This window comes from Bradysia coprophila (genome assembly GCF_014529535.1).
Source record: "Bradysia coprophila strain Holo2 chromosome X unlocalized genomic scaffold, BU_Bcop_v1 contig_117, whole genome shotgun sequence".
In the NCBI taxonomy this organism is placed as follows: domain Eukaryota; kingdom Metazoa; phylum Arthropoda; class Insecta; order Diptera; family Sciaridae; genus Bradysia; species Bradysia coprophila.
The window spans coordinates 811,090-828,166 of record NW_023503292.1 but is presented as its reverse complement, the minus strand read 5'-3'; the positions used below and the strand labels follow the sequence as shown (position 1 = coordinate 828,166).

General features: G+C 39.7%; 2 protein-coding genes across 6 annotated transcripts; both read right to left on the bottom strand.

The window, feature by feature from the left end:
• Nucleotides 1-2,440: 2,440 nt before the first annotated feature.
• Nucleotides 2,441-4,068, bottom strand: LOC119067085 (beclin-1-like protein). 2 transcript variants are annotated; one of them, XM_037169843.1, is made up of 4 exons: nucleotides 3,884-4,068; nucleotides 3,702-3,800; nucleotides 2,688-3,630; nucleotides 2,441-2,619 (listed from the first exon to the last, which is right to left on the bottom strand). In XM_037169843.1, exons 1-4 carry the CDS (start codon nucleotides 3,990-3,992, stop codon nucleotides 2,478-2,480), a joined length of 1,293 nt encoding a protein of 430 aa, XP_037025738.1. In that variant the 5' UTR covers nucleotides 3,993-4,068; the 3' UTR covers nucleotides 2,441-2,477. The 2 variants fall into 2 exon arrangements, with proteins under 2 accessions (XP_037025738.1, XP_037025739.1); XM_037169844.1 differs by having other exon boundaries at nucleotides 2,688-3,636; nucleotides 3,698-3,800; nucleotides 3,884-3,911.
• A 5,983-nt stretch (nucleotides 4,069-10,051) lies between these two features.
• On the bottom strand, nucleotides 10,052-16,530 carry LOC119067074 (probable histone-lysine N-methyltransferase Mes-4). Of its 4 annotated transcripts, none has more exons than XM_037169806.1 (9): nucleotides 16,203-16,530; nucleotides 16,021-16,129; nucleotides 15,035-15,936; nucleotides 14,850-14,962; nucleotides 13,052-13,197; nucleotides 12,326-12,894; nucleotides 11,804-12,262; nucleotides 10,391-11,343; nucleotides 10,052-10,316 (listed from the first exon to the last, which is right to left on the bottom strand). In XM_037169806.1, the coding sequence occupies exons 1-9, from the start codon at nucleotides 16,213-16,215 to the stop codon at nucleotides 10,230-10,232; spliced, it is 3,351 nt and encodes a 1,116-aa protein (XP_037025701.1). In that variant the 5' UTR covers nucleotides 16,216-16,530; the 3' UTR covers nucleotides 10,052-10,229. The 4 variants fall into 4 exon arrangements, with proteins under 4 accessions (XP_037025701.1, XP_037025704.1, XP_037025703.1 ...); XM_037169809.1 differs by having other exon boundaries at nucleotides 10,062-10,316; nucleotides 16,212-16,530; XM_037169808.1 differs by having other exon boundaries at nucleotides 10,062-10,316; nucleotides 16,024-16,129; nucleotides 16,203-16,529.
• Nucleotides 16,531-17,077: the final 547 nt, after the last annotated feature.

Genomic DNA, 17,077 nt, shown 5'->3' with positions numbered 1-17,077 from the left:
GGGAAGGGAAGTTAGTTCAAGAGAGTACAAAACTTTGTGTATGTGTACCATGTGACTATCCTTATGTTCTTCACTCAAAGGCTTATTAAATAGGGCGTATCGAATTTTGCAAATTTTAAGGACCGCGATAGCCTGTGTGCGGAAAACGTATATCATCGAAAACTGTGTCCGAGCATGTGGTTGATGGATCCAATGGAGCCATGGAAGAAGTCCCCCGGGCGACTTTAAGTTTCCGAATGTCATAATTCGGAAAGTTGAGAGTATTTTTGAAAACAATTTTCTAGCGGAATGTAGAGCTTTGAAAACTCTACAAAACTACCGAAGAAACCGATGGTCCAAAAGGTGTCACTGCCAAGATTGCCTAACATCGAAAATGTGACCTTTTGGTTTTTGACTTATATTTCCTGAGTGACAAATGATTTTGTTTAGCCTGTGGTATGAGGTGGTAGAGGAGGTCGAGCACTACCAGTACACTAGGCATGTCCCGATCGGATATACTCTTGAAATCACTTTTATAACATTTGTGAATGGAATTTTTAAGAGTGGCCACGTCGCCCACGAAGCAAGTGCAGACACTGCAACCGGTACTGGTGAGTCGAGGACACCTTGGCCAGTAAGTATGCATAATATTCCATGACAGTAGCTGAACTCTTTCACAAAATATTTGTTATTTCGATGTGGCACATGAATTGAAAAACTATACTACGAACTTCAATTTTTCGTAAATATATCGAAAAATATGCATAATCTGTGTATTTGCAACGAAATCGACTTCTTACTACTATTCGTGGGTGAAATAACTAATTAAATCGATTATTTCTCGTTTTTCTCATAAATTCAATTTATTCAGATTTTGTAGTACAAAGTGTGCCACATCGAAATCACAGATATTTTGTGAAAAAGTTCAGCTACTGTCGTGGAGTATTATGCATACTTACTGGCCAAGGTGTCCTCGACTCAACAGCACCGGTTGCAGTGTCTGCACTTGCTTCGTGGGCGACGTGGCCACTCTTAAAAATTCCATTCACAAATGTTATAAAAGTGATTTCAAGAGTATATCCGATCGGGACATGCCTAGTGTACTGGTAGTGCTCGACCTCCTCTACCACCTCATACCACAGGCTAAAAAAAATCATTTGTCTCTCAGGAAATATAAGTCAAAAACCAAAAGGTCACATTTTCGATGTTAATCAATCTTGGCAATGGCACCTTTTGGACCATCGGTTTCTTCGGTAGATTTGTAGAGTTTTCAAAGCTTTACATCCCGCTGGAACATTGTTTTCAAAAATACTCTCAACTTTCCGAATTATGACCATCGGAAACTTAAAGCCGCCCGGGGGGACTTCTTCCATGGCTCCATCGGATTCATCAACCACATGCCCGGACACAGTTTTCGATGATCTACGTTTTCCGCACACAGGCTATCGCGGTCCTTAAAATTTGCAAAATTCGATACGCCCTATTATTAAAACACATGAGAAAATAGAATTTTGGTTTCCCGAACTTTGTTTTTGATTTGAAAAATGGTGTAACAAATTGATGTGTTCCTTCCAGTGGAGACAAACGGTTATTCACACCGTGGATGCATTTTATTACCGTTGTGTTGACCTCTGGACAAAACAGGAAAAAAATCCACAAATTTCATGACAGAACTTAAGGCAACAAGAGTTGAAAAAATAAAAAATTTCTCAAAATAATTGCATTTCAGTGGAGAATACAAACTTATTCACGTCGCATCGATGAAATATTATTCTTTATGCTACGTGGGGTAAAATGGTGGAATGCACACCACTTAAAAATTGAATGTAGTGCCTAGTGCCGACCACTTAGAACAAATTCAAAAAAAAAATTGTTAAACGGTCGAAATTATCAAGCGATTGCCGTTTTCCCTCATTCCTACCTATTTCGGATGATTGATTGATGAAGCTATTTGGCGAGTTGTCGCCCGAACGAAGTGAGACAAGACGCATATGTAAATAACAATTACTCACTAAGCCATTGGGAACGACCATTCTTATACCTTCACACCAATGTCGTAATAACTCATTTTCCGGTGATGCAGCTTAGTACATTAAGTCCTTGCGTGGACATTTTTATTTGACGGGTGTGGCGCCGAAGTTGTCATTTATTGATTGTGGCCCGTTTTCACAATTTTAATTCGAGTTTAGATTCAGTCCAGTTCCATTGATTTTCGACAGCTTTTTTTGGAAGACTCATAATCGAGAGGTCCCGTGTTCAAATCCGCGGCTGGGCAAGTTGATTTTTCCTTCATTCGCTTTATATGTAACACTTACTCATAGATATTCTAATGTGTCCGCTGCCAATTCGCAACGTTAAAAATGTCGAATGTGAGTAGTGAGTTTGATGGTGAATTAGTCCCTGGGTCTCTGCATCAGATCGAAGAAGGGAACAATGTACCATTTTCAAAACGCAGCACCTTGATCGAAACGCTATTTAATATTTCCTCTACATTTTTACTACAAAGCCGATGCCAATTCGGTGGGGAGATCAATTTTTTCATTCGTAAACTGTGATGAGACCCACGCCAAGCCCCATTTCAGATTTGTGAGTAGGAATTTCAATGCCTTCGTCCATTGCTCCTCGGAATTGAATTGAATTCTGAAACGGACGGAAAAACGAATTGCTGTTAATAGAACCGACAATGTCTGCGCGTGCATCATTCTTACTTAATAGAATATGAGTTTCCTGTTGTCGAGTCCTCTATTTTGCCTTTCCTCAGTAAGTACGGTAAGTAGAATTCCTTGTCAACGGTTTCTACCTTTTCCTTGAACTGCGTTAAACAGTCCAGAAATGCTACCATGGCCGCATCAAATTTTGTGTCCCAAAAAAATTTGAAACCGCCCGTTCCGTATAGTGGTAGCTCTTTGCCTTCACCGATCACCTCAATGTACGAATGATTCCCGAACGGCACCAGCCGATACTTTTTGAACGTTAAATTCACCTTACGCGCCAATGCTGAGAGCAACAAAGCTGTTTGTCCCCAAGCTGCATTTATTTCACTCCAATCGACCGGCGACGATGGCAGACGACCCAAGCGAAAGTTATTTATCGTTCCGAAGTGGCCGGCATGCCATATGTGAAATGTGACATTGAAAATGTTTGTCTTCTTCAATTTGTCCAATTGAGAATTGACATAAGCCAACTGGCAATCCAAACTGCGATACTCATCTTCGGTCAACATCAAATTGCGTTTATGTTTTGTATATTCACGACGGAATTTCTCTCGTTCCGCATCCAGTCGATCCCGTTCCTTTTCAGCTAGAGAAATGGACGCCTGAACAGCTTCCTCTTCACGATTCAATTTCTTCAGTTCGTCAATCAGCCGCCGCTCTTCATCGTCCAAATCACTCAGCTCCTTCTCTAACAATTCGATATTCGGTGAATCGTCCGTCTCTTTCAGCTTTTGCAGGTAATTGTTGTAGTCCTTCCATTCATTGTCAGCAATTTTCAACTGATGGTCCATCAGATCTAGTAAAGTGTCAGTGCATTCATCGCATAACGGGTGATCGATTTCAGAGTTTGACGATAAACTGTCGAATAAATCAGCTCGAGCCTTTAGGGTCGCACTTAATGTTTGGCTGTCTTTTCCATCCGATATGAGCATAAATCCTATTAATAAATGAATGCAAAAACGGGTGTAATGGTAGAGTGCTATTATAAAGTGAATGCAAAAACGGTACCGTTGCCGGATGAGTCAGTAAGTCGAAATGGTGGAACGAAATTATCTAAACTGGTGGCCTGCGAATCCAATTCGATGTCATTGTTTGCATAGATGGGCACTGGTAAAGAGAACACAAAAACAAAAATTTTTAATTTCGCGCAATGGTTAATTGATAAAGAAATCAATTTGATGGATATTTACATGCCAATTCAGCCAAGGCGTGGACACTGATATTTCCAAATGTATCGTCTAATATCAACGGCTGCAGGCACCTTTGACACACAAAACTTACACTTGACTTGTTGTCCATTATTTTGATAAGAAATTAATAATTTTGCAATGACGACTTTACGTGCTTTACAATACAACAGCAATATATTGACATTTCATGGATGTAACACAAAAAAGAGAAATCATATGTTTCTTCGGCTCCCTCTCCAGTTAATTCTTCGCAATGAGCCGCTATAGAAACGATTATTAGAGCGCAAGCAGTCAAATTAGAAATTATTATGAGATCGAAATTTTCAGTTCATTGCAGCTAGGCATTTTCACTAAAAAATATCATCAATCGATGATAAAATTGATTATCGATTTTCGATAAAACATATGATCGATATTCACGCCATAAATGCACTTCAAAATTTTCGATGTATCGATGGATGAACCAATGAATTAAAAAATAAATTTCTACGAACTCTTATGGAAACAAAGAGAGTTGACCAAATACAACGCTGCCTTTTTTGAATTTGCAGCGGACTTACGGTGTGAATTGACTTTTCGAAAATATCGATAATCGATTTCTAAGAAATAATCGATATTGTATCAATCGAAAAAATTATGCAATTTTTCTAATTGCAGCTTACCAAAGACTTGAAGCTGGGATGGAATGCGAAGCTGGGAAAACGAGAAGAAGACTCCGAAGTTTCTATTGGCAGTTTTAGCAACGACCAAAGAAATGAGCGTGGAAATGTTTTACTCAACTTCCTACAGCAACACAATTTGTACGCAATGAATTCATTTTTTGCAGGAAAGCCTCAACGGAAATGGACTTGGGCTAGTGCAGATGGTGTAACGAAAAATGAGATCGATTACATCATAACTGGCTGTAAGTCAACCGTTAAGAACGTTACGGTCCTAAACAATTTTTCAACCGGTAGTGATCACCGAATGGTTCGTGCAAGAGTCACGTTAAATACCAGATTTCAAAGATCACAACTAGTTCAGAAAAGTGAAAGGATTGACGTACAACGGCTTTACACACAAAATGAAGAATTTGCTACGAAAATGACTGCCGAATTAGATAACGTCAACAATCAATGTGAAACATTGGACGAATTGAATACCAAAATCGTCGATACAATAATGGGTTTCATGAAATCCAAATGCAAATCCGTCCAAGGGAAAGAATCAAAACTCAGCAGAGAAACATTAGACCTGATCGCAAGCAGAGCAGAGTTGGTAAAAAACGGAGGACGAGATTCGGTGGAATACCGGAACTTGTCTAAAAGTATCAACAGAGCAAGGAGATCAGATGAAAGAAAATATAATGTCCAATTGGCTCAAAACATAATTGAAGCTAACTGTAATATGAAAGTCCTACGGAGAAAAATGACAAACGCCAAAAAAGAAATCTTCAAATTACGAGACAAAACAGGAACGATCCAAACGGACCGAAATGCGATATTAAACATTGCAACAGAATTTTATGAGAATTTGTTTTCTTCAGCAAGACAGAGTCCAACGGAAGAAACCGAAGATAGACCAATAATAAGAAACGTGGGATCGGAGGATATGCCCGACATAACTGTTGATGAAGTCAAGGCCGCAGTAGCCGAGATGAAAAACAAAAAGTCTCCAGGAGAAGATGGTGTTCCAGTGGAAGCCATTAAACTAGGTGGAGACTCCTTATTAAAGGCAATCACGGCTTTGTTTAATCAATGTCTCCAATGGGAAGAAGTACCAGAAGCTTGGGAAAATGCGGTAATTACATTGCTGCATAAAAAAGGAGACATAACAAAGCTGGAAAATTACCGACCCATAAGCCTATTGTCAACACTCTACAAGTTGTTTATGAAAATCATTACGAAGAGGAACACTAACAAGTTCGACTTCTACCAACCTGTTGAACAAGCTGCTTTCAGATCTGGTTTCAGCACAAACGACCATTTGCAAGTGATGAGAACGCTTATTGAGAAGTGTCGTGAATACAACATCGACATAGTCTTGCTATTCATAGACTTCGAAAAAGCTTTCGATTCAGTGGAAACATGGTCGATATTGGACGCATTAGACGAATGTAGAGTAGACTCAAGGTACTCCAACACAATTCGATATGTGTACAAAAATGCTACTTCATGTATAAAACTTCATAAAAGCACGGAGAAATTCAGAATTGGCCGAGGTGTAAGGCAGGGTGACACCATTTCACCGAAATTATTCACGGCGATTCTGCAGAGTGTTTTTAGGAAGTTAAACTGGAGTAAAATGGGAATAAATATAAATGGAGAGTACCTGAGCAATCTCCGCTTCGCTGATGACATAGTACCGATAGCAGCGAATCTAGGTCAGGCTCAGCTTATGCTACAACAGTTAAGTGAAGAGGCAAACAAAGTTGGCCTCAAGATGAACTTATCGAAAACAAAAGTCATGACCAACATCGGGGACGATAGAGAAATCAAAATTGGTGACACTGTCATTGAACGAGTCGACAGCTACGTATATCTAGGACATAAGCTGAAGTTAGGTCTGGACAACCAAACTGCAGAAATAAGACGTAGGATTGGTCTTGCATGGGCAGCGTTCGGAAAACTCAGACTAATTTTCAAAAGCAAAATGAATAATAGTCTGAAACGCAAAGTTTTCGACACTTGTGTCCTTCCAGTGCTCACTTATGGAGCGGAAACGTTAACTTTAACGAAAGCATCCGAAGAAAAATTGAGAGTGACACAAAGAGCCATGGAACGGAGTATGCTTGGAATAACACTCAGAGACAGAATGACGAATCAATGGATTCGACAACAAACCAGGGTCGTTGATGTCATGGAAAGAATAGCATCTCTGAAATGGAGCTGGGCGGGACATATTGCAAGAAGGACAGACGAACGTTGGACCAAAAAGATCATGAACTGGCGACCATATAAAAGACGAGCTATAGGTAGACCACCAGAGAGATGGACAAACGGAATTAAGAATATTGCAGGTACAAACTGGCAGCAAATGGCAATGGATCGTACGAAATGGAAAGAAGTTGGAGAGGCCTACATCCAGCAGTGGATAGAAACAGGCTGAAAAAGAAGAAGAAGAAGAAGAAGAAGAAAGACTTGAAGTCGCAACGGACCATCAAACTTTTCATTCCAAAAATGGCTGGCCTTTCTTTGCGGTGACATATTGAATTTGGGAAAAATACATGAAAGTTCCACTACAATTAAGTGGGTCGGGTCTCTCGACTGACGAGACTTTCTTTCATTTTATTATTCAACTTTTTATCTTCTTTCGTAAATTGGAAGTCACAAAATATCTATAAACAGCTCGTTCCACGAGAGTTCTATCCCGTAAAATGCTCAATGAATGTTAAAATATCACCAGATCAGATTATTTTGTGTGTGTCTAATGCTGTTTATTTTATTTTTTTATTTTTTGAATTTTACGTTGCTCCAAAACAGCGACAGAAATTTGGAGTCAAGTTCCCGAAACAGTGATTTTGTTTGGTTGAGATGAAACAAAATATTTTATTCTTAAAAAAATCGGGTTTGTACACACATTAGTAGCTATTGGCGAGAAAGCAAGAAAAACTGCATATTTTTCCTACTTTTCATGTTTTCCCGCACCTCCTATCATCGACATTTCGTTGCAGTAAATCATTTTTCATATCTACACGGCTGTCCTCAACGAAGATAAAGTTTTATGAAAATGTACCCACAAAATGACTTCAGATCTGAGTTCTAGGACCTAAGAAGTGATCAAAATCAATTTACTTAGTCTTCACCTAGATCCTTCCCCATAGTCGAATTCGAAGAAAACGATTTTCTCCATACATTTTCCAGGTTAGTCTGAAAGTGACCAAAAAAAATTGTTGCTGAATGACGTTTTAATATTTTTTATCGATAGAGACCATTATTCTGAGCAAAAAATTGTTCTACGGTATGTCTGTAAAAATTTTCGTTTTTTTATGAAGTTAGCTTAGGGTCCTATTTCAGTACAATTTGGTACATAATAGTTCTTCTTCTTCTTCTTCTGGCGACCATATAAAAGACGTAATAGTTACTTCATAAAAAAACGAAAATTTTTACAGACATACCGTAGAACAATTTTTTGCTCAGAATAATGGTCTCTATCGATAAAAAATATTAAAACGTCATTCAGCAACAATTTTTTTTGGTCACTTTCAGACTAACCTGGAAAATGTATGGAGAAAATCGTTTTCTTCGAATTCGACTATGGGGAAGGATCTAGGTGAAGACTAAGTAAAGTGATTTTGATCACTTCTTAGGTCCTAGAACTCAGATCTGAAGTCATTTTGTGGGTACATTTTCATAAAACTTTATCTTCGTTGAGGAGAGCCGTGTCTAGGACCCGAAATTTTCCGACCAATATGAAAAATATTATTCGTACCACGAACTAAAAGTCTTTTTTAGCGTATTCGCTTCCAGACCTCGCCTTCGGCTCTGTGTGGAAACTTCTCACACGCTAAAAAAGACTTTTAGTCCTAGGTACGAAATGTACTATTTTATGCTGGACAAATTATTGCAATTTAAAATGTGGTCAGAAGTCTGGTTGGTCAGATTACATAATGGGCTGTTATGGATACCTATTCGGTTGATGTGTACGTAAACTTTTCTTGTCACTTTGCCGGTTACTGTGACTTGTCGACTTTAGGCACCCTAGAAATCAGTAAAGGAGTCGAGGAATACCTCCAAATAAATTTCTAAAAATCAACGATTAAATTTTAGATTTTTTCAAATTTTATTTGGAGGTAACCCTCGACTCCTTTACTGATTTCCAGCGTGCGCATTATTCTGCAATGTGTTAAGACTGACTTGAGTTAGGAGTTTATGTCTGACCATTGTTTTTCCACCGCTACAAGTGCGTGTTGGATGATGTTATTTTCCGACAATGTTTTTTTTTTATTGTTCTTGGATGTTGTAGAAGAATGCAACTTTCGAACCTAGCACATTTTCAACTGGTTTGATATTGTTCCAGAAGCGTTTAAGAACTCTTCGTAGTCTTCCGAACAATTTCAAAGCTGATTCGTCGTAAAAAATTTCGATCGGTTAATACGTATTGCATTGAGGTTCTCGATGTTTGCCTACTTCCTGCGATATTACAATCTGTGCCATCAATTTTACTGTTTTTTACAGTTGTTTTTAACTCTTTGCAACCAGAACCAGGCATGAGCGCCGCCGAAAATAAGCCGCCGATCAAACCGCCGCCGGCCATTTTTGAGCAAGCCGCGCCGCAGCCGAGCCGGTACCAAAAAAACGGCTCAAGCCGTCTTGAAACGGCTGGAAAATGAAATAAAGATTTCGAAAGGTGAATGGGTGAAATAATTTTGAAAACCGAGATTCCTGTTGATCCTAAGCAGCTCAAGTACATTTTGAATTTTTTTTTCAAAATTAAGAAAATTTTGAAAATTTTCTTGAATTTTCATGAACTTTCCAGAATGGTATATTACGTCCTCGCTTCTAAGTTTGTTGTTTTGGCAAGTATGACCTTTGCGGAACGAGCCGAAGGCGCACAATCAGTTAATTCACAAATTTGAGAAAACTTTATCGATCTTTGCGAATTTTCTCGATTTTTTTTCTTTTCAATTTTTACTTGATTTTCGTGAGCTTTCGATTTCTTCTCGAAAACCATTTTCTTAATGAGTTAAATGAGTGTACCGGAGCATGATTTTCCATTTAGTTCAAGATTTGAGGCAATAAAACTTGACGTGTTAGTGAACCTTAGACTTAGAGACTTGCTTGTAACAAGACCAGTTCCACTTGCACTTTGAACAACCTAATCTACCTACATTTTCGCTTTCCGTACAATTTCATTTTCATGCTTACTAGTTCATTTTCCATGAATTTATCTAAACGTTTTTATTTTGAAAAAAAAAAAGTTAAAAGGAACCTCCAGCCGAGCCGTTTTAAGCCGGCTCAAGCCAACTTTTTCGCCGCCGCCGAGAAATTTTTTTCGGCTAGCCGCCGCCGAGGTTTCTCCGTCGGCGCTCATGCCTGACCAGAACTGATTGGCAATTTCGATTCTAAAAATGATAGAAATATGGTTCAGCGTGTGAATGTTTCTTTTTCTTTTCTACGGCGTTACTGAACTGCATACGCAGATTGTTTTGTTCATCTTTCAATTCAACTCAATTAAAATGCCTTGAAATCCCTTAAAACTAATTGATTTTATTGTTAAAATAGTTTTTATACAAACTTAACGGATGCTTTGCTTTAACTGGTGTACTTTATTGCAAGATCGGATGCGGATAAATTAAATTATTTAACGATAAAAAAACCTAATAAAAAACTGATAAAACGAAGCGGAAAGTCTCTTTCCTCTTTTTTTAAATAAAACCACGACATTGAGGCTCGCCACAATAACATTTTTGTTTTTGGTCGTTGAACTCGTAATTGAACGTCAGCTCTTCACCCTGCAACATAAAATATTGAGAAAAAAAGATTAAATTCCCTCAAGTCCAACGGTCTTTCACAAGCCCAAACTAACCTTATTTATGTCCGTCATGGCTATAAGACCAATTCGTTCAATGCCCTTCACTTCAATGACCCGTGGCTGACAATTCGGATTGCACGAATGATTCATGAACCGGGACATGTTCCCTTTCTTCTCCGCATCGATGTACAATCCTTTACCGTATTTCATGAAATACAAATTTTGCGTCTGCTTCGACCTTCGCCGCAATTGATATTCTGTCTCGGTGACCAATTCACCAACGTATTCAACGACCATTGTACCCGGATGTATCGCCGTTTCAGCGATCAAACCGAAGCCTTTGTCGCCTAAATACTTGAGTTTAAAGCTCGCGTATTTGCGCTTTGCGATGCATTGATTCTGACATTTGTCGCCGGTAGGACATTCGCTCGAACATTCGGTCCACTCCACGCGTTTATAGCAATTCGATGTTGGACCGCACGGATCAGGATCATCTGGACTGCAGCTACATGGATCTGTGTCACGTATTTTCGACCTGGTTAGCTTTGCTGGCGCTAACTCCTTTATTTTACCGATTTTTTGGTACGGTAATGGTTGGACCTTTTGCGACTTTTTCACTTTAATCATAAGCGGTTTATACCATTTCTCTGCCTGTTCAACAGCCTCTTCAATTTTCTCTTCACCGAATCGTTCTGCATCGCCTTCATCATACAAATAAACGAAACTCCGTCCGACCCATCCAAATTCATAGGTGCCGAAGAACCGAACGCACAGATCGTGATCGTTGTACAATTCGTCTTTCATTGAGTTTGGAATGCAGGCGGGCGGTACAATGACGGCTGGCCACCATCGGTAATTCGAATATTTCGCCCAAACAACTTCGCCGTGCAACGGATGCCGACCAGTCTCACAGCTATCACAAAAGTAGTGTTCGCCAGCTTCTTCAATGTGTAGACAGTTAAAGTGGGACGTCAGCGGACAGGATTCGCAGCACAGAAATCTACCGCCTGTTGAACAGAAGATAAAAATTATTTTTTTTTTAAATGTTCTCGTCCCTTTGCGCTGTTCGACAACGACTTGGATGTGTGAGTGTAATACGAAAGAATAAATAAGTTTTAGTCGGAGTTCCAACGACTCCTCACACGACCGTTTACGTTTTCGGTTTTCGATCACCTTCCACTAACCAGACAAGCGTCTAGGGTTTGTTTAAATTGGTTTTTCTGTCTCCAGTGCTCAGTACCTTTCTAGGCAGTACATTTTTACATTTTCATTGCTACTGTCTAATAACAGCCAAAAAATCAACGCAAAGCGATCGTAAATGGTTGAACCGTATCCATAGAAATGTCATTGGTTAGTGCTGACGTTTTCGGTGCAAATTGTACATGCTTCTATACAGAGAGCTACGTCCTTCCTTCTTCCAAATTTATTTCTCACACAAAAAACACGAATTTCCAACACAGTACTCACCTCTTACACCGCATATGTAACACCAATTCAGATTAATCGGCTTGCGGTATTCGTTGCGATGCCTAAGACAGATGTGCTGATTTGCGGTTAAAATTTTCACGCCGGCTGGAATGCAATGGGAATCTGCGTGATACGTTGTCGGACACTTGATGCAACGGCTAAATGTGGACTCTTTGGAAAATGAGAAATGCGTGTTTCGTGGATCGTCTGACACGCAAGTGTGACAACAGTGTGTCGGGCAATATACGTTGGGCTCTAGATTCTTCGTTTGAAGCCAGTAAGCCAGACAACTTTTGTGATAATAACGTCCGCATGTTTTGAAAAGGCACCGCACCGCAGACTCTGAACACTTTTCCTTGCAAGCGTAGCATATTTTCGACGATGTCTCGGAGCACTCATGACATCGTACAACATTTGAACCGGTTGTGGTGTGTGCACATTTTCGGTGAACATGATCGGCTGCAGACGAAAAGGGTTATTCGGCTGACTGAAAGAGCTACCGATCGAGAAAATGTTACTCACCACAGTCCCCGGAACATTTAACTAGACCTCGATCAAGGTTTTCGTCGACTGTCAGACATTCCTTACAAACATTGCCGCGACGCAAGCCCTTGAATAGTACTTCCTTTTGCCGTGCTGTGCTCGCATACAATTTCAAAGCTTTCTCGAATTCGTTCCATTTTTCTTCTTTCCGCTTGGACCGTTCCGGTTCTCTCTCTTTACACTTTTGTGGCTTTTCCGGCTCAATTGGCAGACTGGTAGACAATGGACTTTGTACAATCGAAGAAAGTCTTGTGGATGCCCTCCGTTTCGAGAAATTTGAAGGTAACGATTGTCGATGGTTTGAGATCGGTTTGGTCAGTTTAGGAGCGGGGGTCTGTGGTCGTTTCGGTGCGGAAATTGGTGTTGGTGATGTGAGCGCATCGGCGTCAATCTCCGATGAAATTTCAGCTAGTTTCTCTGTTACATCGTCGAAAATGTTGCCATTTTCGTCAAACATTTTACGAACAGCTTCCAGTTGCGAACTGGACGAATGTTCCGAAATCAATTGGGATAAACTGGGAGGATTTTTGAAGGTATCACGTAATGTACTGAAAAGAAGTAGGAGAAGGTTAATTGGTTTGGCTAAGAGTAATTTTCTTGTACTTCCGATTAGTTAGAACAATCGAATTGGTGAAACGAGACACAATGTTTGTCAAAAAATGTTAAAAAAAATGGAACAGCCGGCATGACGATCGAGTTACTTACCATATAACGATGACATCAAAATGGGAGAGTCTTTCATCCAAATCCTTTGTTTGGACAAATGTTATTTCCACCACCGCCTTGGCCCATGCTTTAGCCTTGTGCTTTTTCACAACGAACCAGGCTTTCCAATCATTTTTGCTCAGCGTCTGCCAAGACAACAGAATCAATTTTTAAAGAATTTTTCAAAGAAATTTTCATCGCATCAACGGACATGACAATCAAGTTTTCAAAATTTCCCGGTAACAAAAGCCATTTAACTGACTTCTCGGTCTATACATTTCCTGAACCTTTGTTCGGTGAAGACTCGATATTAGGGCGTATCGAATTTTGCAAATTTTAAGGACCGCCATAGCCTGTGTGCGGAAAACGTAGATCATCGAAAACTGTGTCCGGGCATGTGGTTGATGGATCCGAAGGAGCCCGGGAAGAAGTCCCCCGGACGACTTTAAGTTTCCGATGGTCATAACTCGGAAAATTGAAAGCATTTTTGAAAACAATGTTCTAGTGAAATGTAGAGCTTTGAAAACTCTACAAAACCACCGAAGAAACCGATGGTCCAAAAGGTGCCACTGCCAAGATTGTCTAACATCGAAAATGTGACCTTTTGGTTTTTAACTTATATTTCCTGAGAGACAAATGATTTTGTTTAGCCTGTGGTATGAGGTGGTAGAGGAGGTCGAGCACTGCCAGTACACTAGGCATGTCCCGATCGGATATACACTTGAAATCACTTTTTTACATTTTAGAATGGAATTTTTAAGAGTGGCCACGTCGCCCACGAAGCAAGTGCAGACACTGCAACCGGTGCTGTTGAGTCGAGGACACCTTGGCCAGTAAGTATGCATAATACTCCACGACAGTAGCTGAACTTTTTCACAAAATATCTGTGATTTCGATGTGGCGCACTTTGTACTACAAAATCTGAATAAATTGAATTTATGAGAAAAACGAGAAATAATCGATTTATTTAGTTATTTCACCCACGAATAGTAGTAAGAAGTCGATTTCGTTGCAAATACACAGATTATGCATATTTTTCGATATATTTACGAAAAATTGAAGTTCGTAGTAAAGTTTTTCAATTCATGTGCCACATCGAAATAACAAATATTTTGTGAAAGAGTTCAGCTACTGTCATGGAATATTATGCATACTTACTGGCCAAGGTGTCCTCGACTCACCAGTACCGGTTGCAGAGTCTGCACTTGCTTCGTGGGCGACGTGGCCACTCTTAAAAATTCCATTCACAAATGTTATAAAAGTGATTTCAAGAGTATATCCGATCGGGACATGCCTAGTGTACTGGTAGTGCTCGACCTCCTCTACCACCTCATACCACAGGCTAAACACAATCATTTGTCTCTCAGGAAATATAAGTCAAAAACCAAAAGGTCACATTTTCGATGTTAGGCAATCTTGGCAGTGACACCTTTTGGACCATCGGTTTCTTCGGTAGTTTTGTAGAGTTTTCAAAGCTCTACATTTCACTAGAACATTGTTTTCAAAAATGCTTTCAATTTTCCGAGTTATGACCATCGGAAACTTAAAGTCGTCCGGGGGGACTTCTTCCCGGGCTCCATCGGATCCATCAACCACATGCCCGGACACAGTTTTCGATGATCTATGTTTTCCGCACACAGGCTTTGGCGGTCCTTAAAATTTGCAAAATTCGATACGCCCTACTCGATATTTCCCAGTACCCAAATTTTTTGGCGAAAAAATTTCCCGATAACTAGGCTACCAGCATATTGCATCATTTCCATGCCCGTCCATTCACAAACATAACAGTCAAACTTACCGACTCCATTGAGTTCCTGTACTGCACAAATGAATCGATACCTTGAAATTCGATGACATTTTCCTTTTTGATCATACCGCCCGTACCTCTGTCAGCGAAAAACTTAACATGAACTGAAAATGTGAAAAAAAAGAGAAGATGACGGTCAACACAACCGGGACACAGTCTGAAAAATGTTCACTCACTTTTGCCTTTGCTTGTATCCGTGGCAGGTGTACAAACAATTGCCGGCCAATATGGATACTTCTGGTAGCGAGCCCATAACAACTGGCCTGTGTATATGGTCGACGGAGGTTCATACGAACGATCTACTTCAATTTCGTCAATATCGCTTTCTTTCTTGACAACCAGCACTGGTTTCACTTCCATTGGGTCGACCGGATCTTTCCAGAGCGTAGACCTACGATCAAACATTTCCTCTTTGGTTGCTGCGTATTGAGTTTCTATTCCGTCCATGGTCGATGGTTCGTTGTCTTGCTGATTCGTCGAACTTTTTGTGTCGAATTTTACGTCGATCGGAGACATAATTCGTTGCAATTTCAATTCGACATTTTTACATTCGCTTAACATATTCATGTTCGCTGTCACCGCTTCACTTTTCGATTTAAAATCAATTAAATTCGATTGAACAGCCGCAAACATTCGTTTCTTGTATTCACTTAAATCGTCCGGTACGGTGAGCAAATTTTCATTCTGATCGGGAAATTTTATGTTTACATTGTGATGTCTCATGTACGCGTCGGTACAAAAGAGTTTCTTTAAACACAACTCATTCACGTCGTCAATGGGCTCAATTTGAAATGTTCCCGCTTCCAATCTTCGTCGCTTCGGATTGCTGTACACCGAGTCACCGACCACTTCGCGTGACCGCTTTGATATGTTAAATATTAACCGGGAAGCCGGTGTAACAATTAACTGTCTGTAGCTGATTTGTCTACGAGTCCGTTTGTAACGTTTACGCCTATTCACCGATTTGGTCGATGTTGAATAGCTGGACTTGTTGGTTATCACAAACGATTTGTAATCTTTGTGCACCACCGTGCAGTTTATAGCCGAATTGTAATTGCGATGATTGATCTCCAATTTACTGCGGAAATTTATTGTTTTGAAAAATCAATGACAGAAAATGTCTTAATGGATCGTGATGCTGGATGCAATCAGCACAACTTACTTCTTGATAACTTTCTTCCCTCTACGCATCGGGATTGATGGAGTCTTAAACATATGTACACTCTTCCGATCGCTGTATTGACGATGAGTTGAGGTTAGCTTTTTGGCATCTTGAAAATTTGGAAAAGAAAAATTTCCGTTAATTATTGCCGATTAATTGAATTCGTTTTGTGTCAACCAAACCATTTATACCCATTGTTTTCTAAGTCAGATCGTATTTTCGTTGCACAACTTATAACAAAAATAAAACTTTGGCGCCAAAAAAATTGTCGGCTACACTATTTTCAAAATCAGCGCAATATCACGCTGGAATTGGCTCAAAATTATTTATATATAAACAAACTCAATAAATTAATATATTGATCACTATGAAAACACAATAAATAAACGTTTTGTGTATTAAAAAATACAATTTCAATATTATGCTCCAATCGCTCCAGTCGGATCGAAGATGATAAAAAATGCGATGACAACTGTTCGTTGTATATTTTTCGTTCGGCTGGTGAAGCTGATGCTTGTTATGAAGGAACTCCATCTCTTGTCAAACAACAAAAAGCAACTCTACTACATTAAAAGAAAAGACGCTGCGAAGTGTTTTTTTTTAAATTGGGCATAGAAGCTTTCATACCTGTAAAGGAATTTTATTTCTAGTATCCAGATGAGTAAAAGAATCTGAGGGCTTCAGCAGATAACAAGTTATTTCACGTGTATCGTACGACGTTTCAAGGTTCTGAAAGAACAGGTTAGGACGCTTTAGACGGAGGGCATTTGGTTAAAAAAGGCTTTTAGTGTGTGCATGGTAATATTTCGGTCAAAGTGTTGACTGGGTGTTTTTAGTCATGAAATAAGGTGAAAACGAGCCGTCAGAACAGTCGGAGCGTTTGCTGCGACTGAGCCCCGTACGAACCCGTACATCTATTGCGCACGTGACCCTAGTTCGTCCGTCGCCCTATTCTTGCCGTAAGTCCACTGCGCCCGTAAACGTCGGTAAAGTAAAATTCTTATGAAATTTGTACGTCTTAAAAATTGCGCATAGCGCAATTACGAAGCCCCGTACG

What these genes read in the sequence shown, in the direction of transcription:
- LOC119067085 (XM_037169843.1), bottom strand. Translation starts at nt 3,992, where the DNA reads ATGGACAACAAGTCAAGTGTAAGTTTTGTGTGTCAAAGGTGCCTGCAG. An exon ending in CGCCTTGGCTGAATTGGCAT is followed by an intron (nt 3,801 to 3,883) that starts GTAAATATCCAT and finishes TCTCTTTACCAG; the next exon opens with TGCCCATCTATGCAAACAAT. An exon ending in TACTGACTCATCCGGCAACG is followed by an intron (nt 3,631 to 3,701) that starts GTACCGTTTTTG and finishes ATTTATTAATAG; the next exon opens with GATTTATGCTCATATCGGAT.
- LOC119067074 (XM_037169806.1), bottom strand. An exon ending in GGGAAGAAAGTTATCAAGAA is followed by an intron (nt 15,937 to 16,020) that starts GTAAGTTGTGCT and finishes AAATTTCCGCAG; the next exon opens with TAAATTGGAGATCAATCATC. An exon ending in TAAATGTTCCGGGGACTGTG is followed by an intron (nt 12,263 to 12,325) that starts GTGAGTAACATT and finishes TTTCGTCTGCAG; the next exon opens with CCGATCATGTTCACCGAAAA.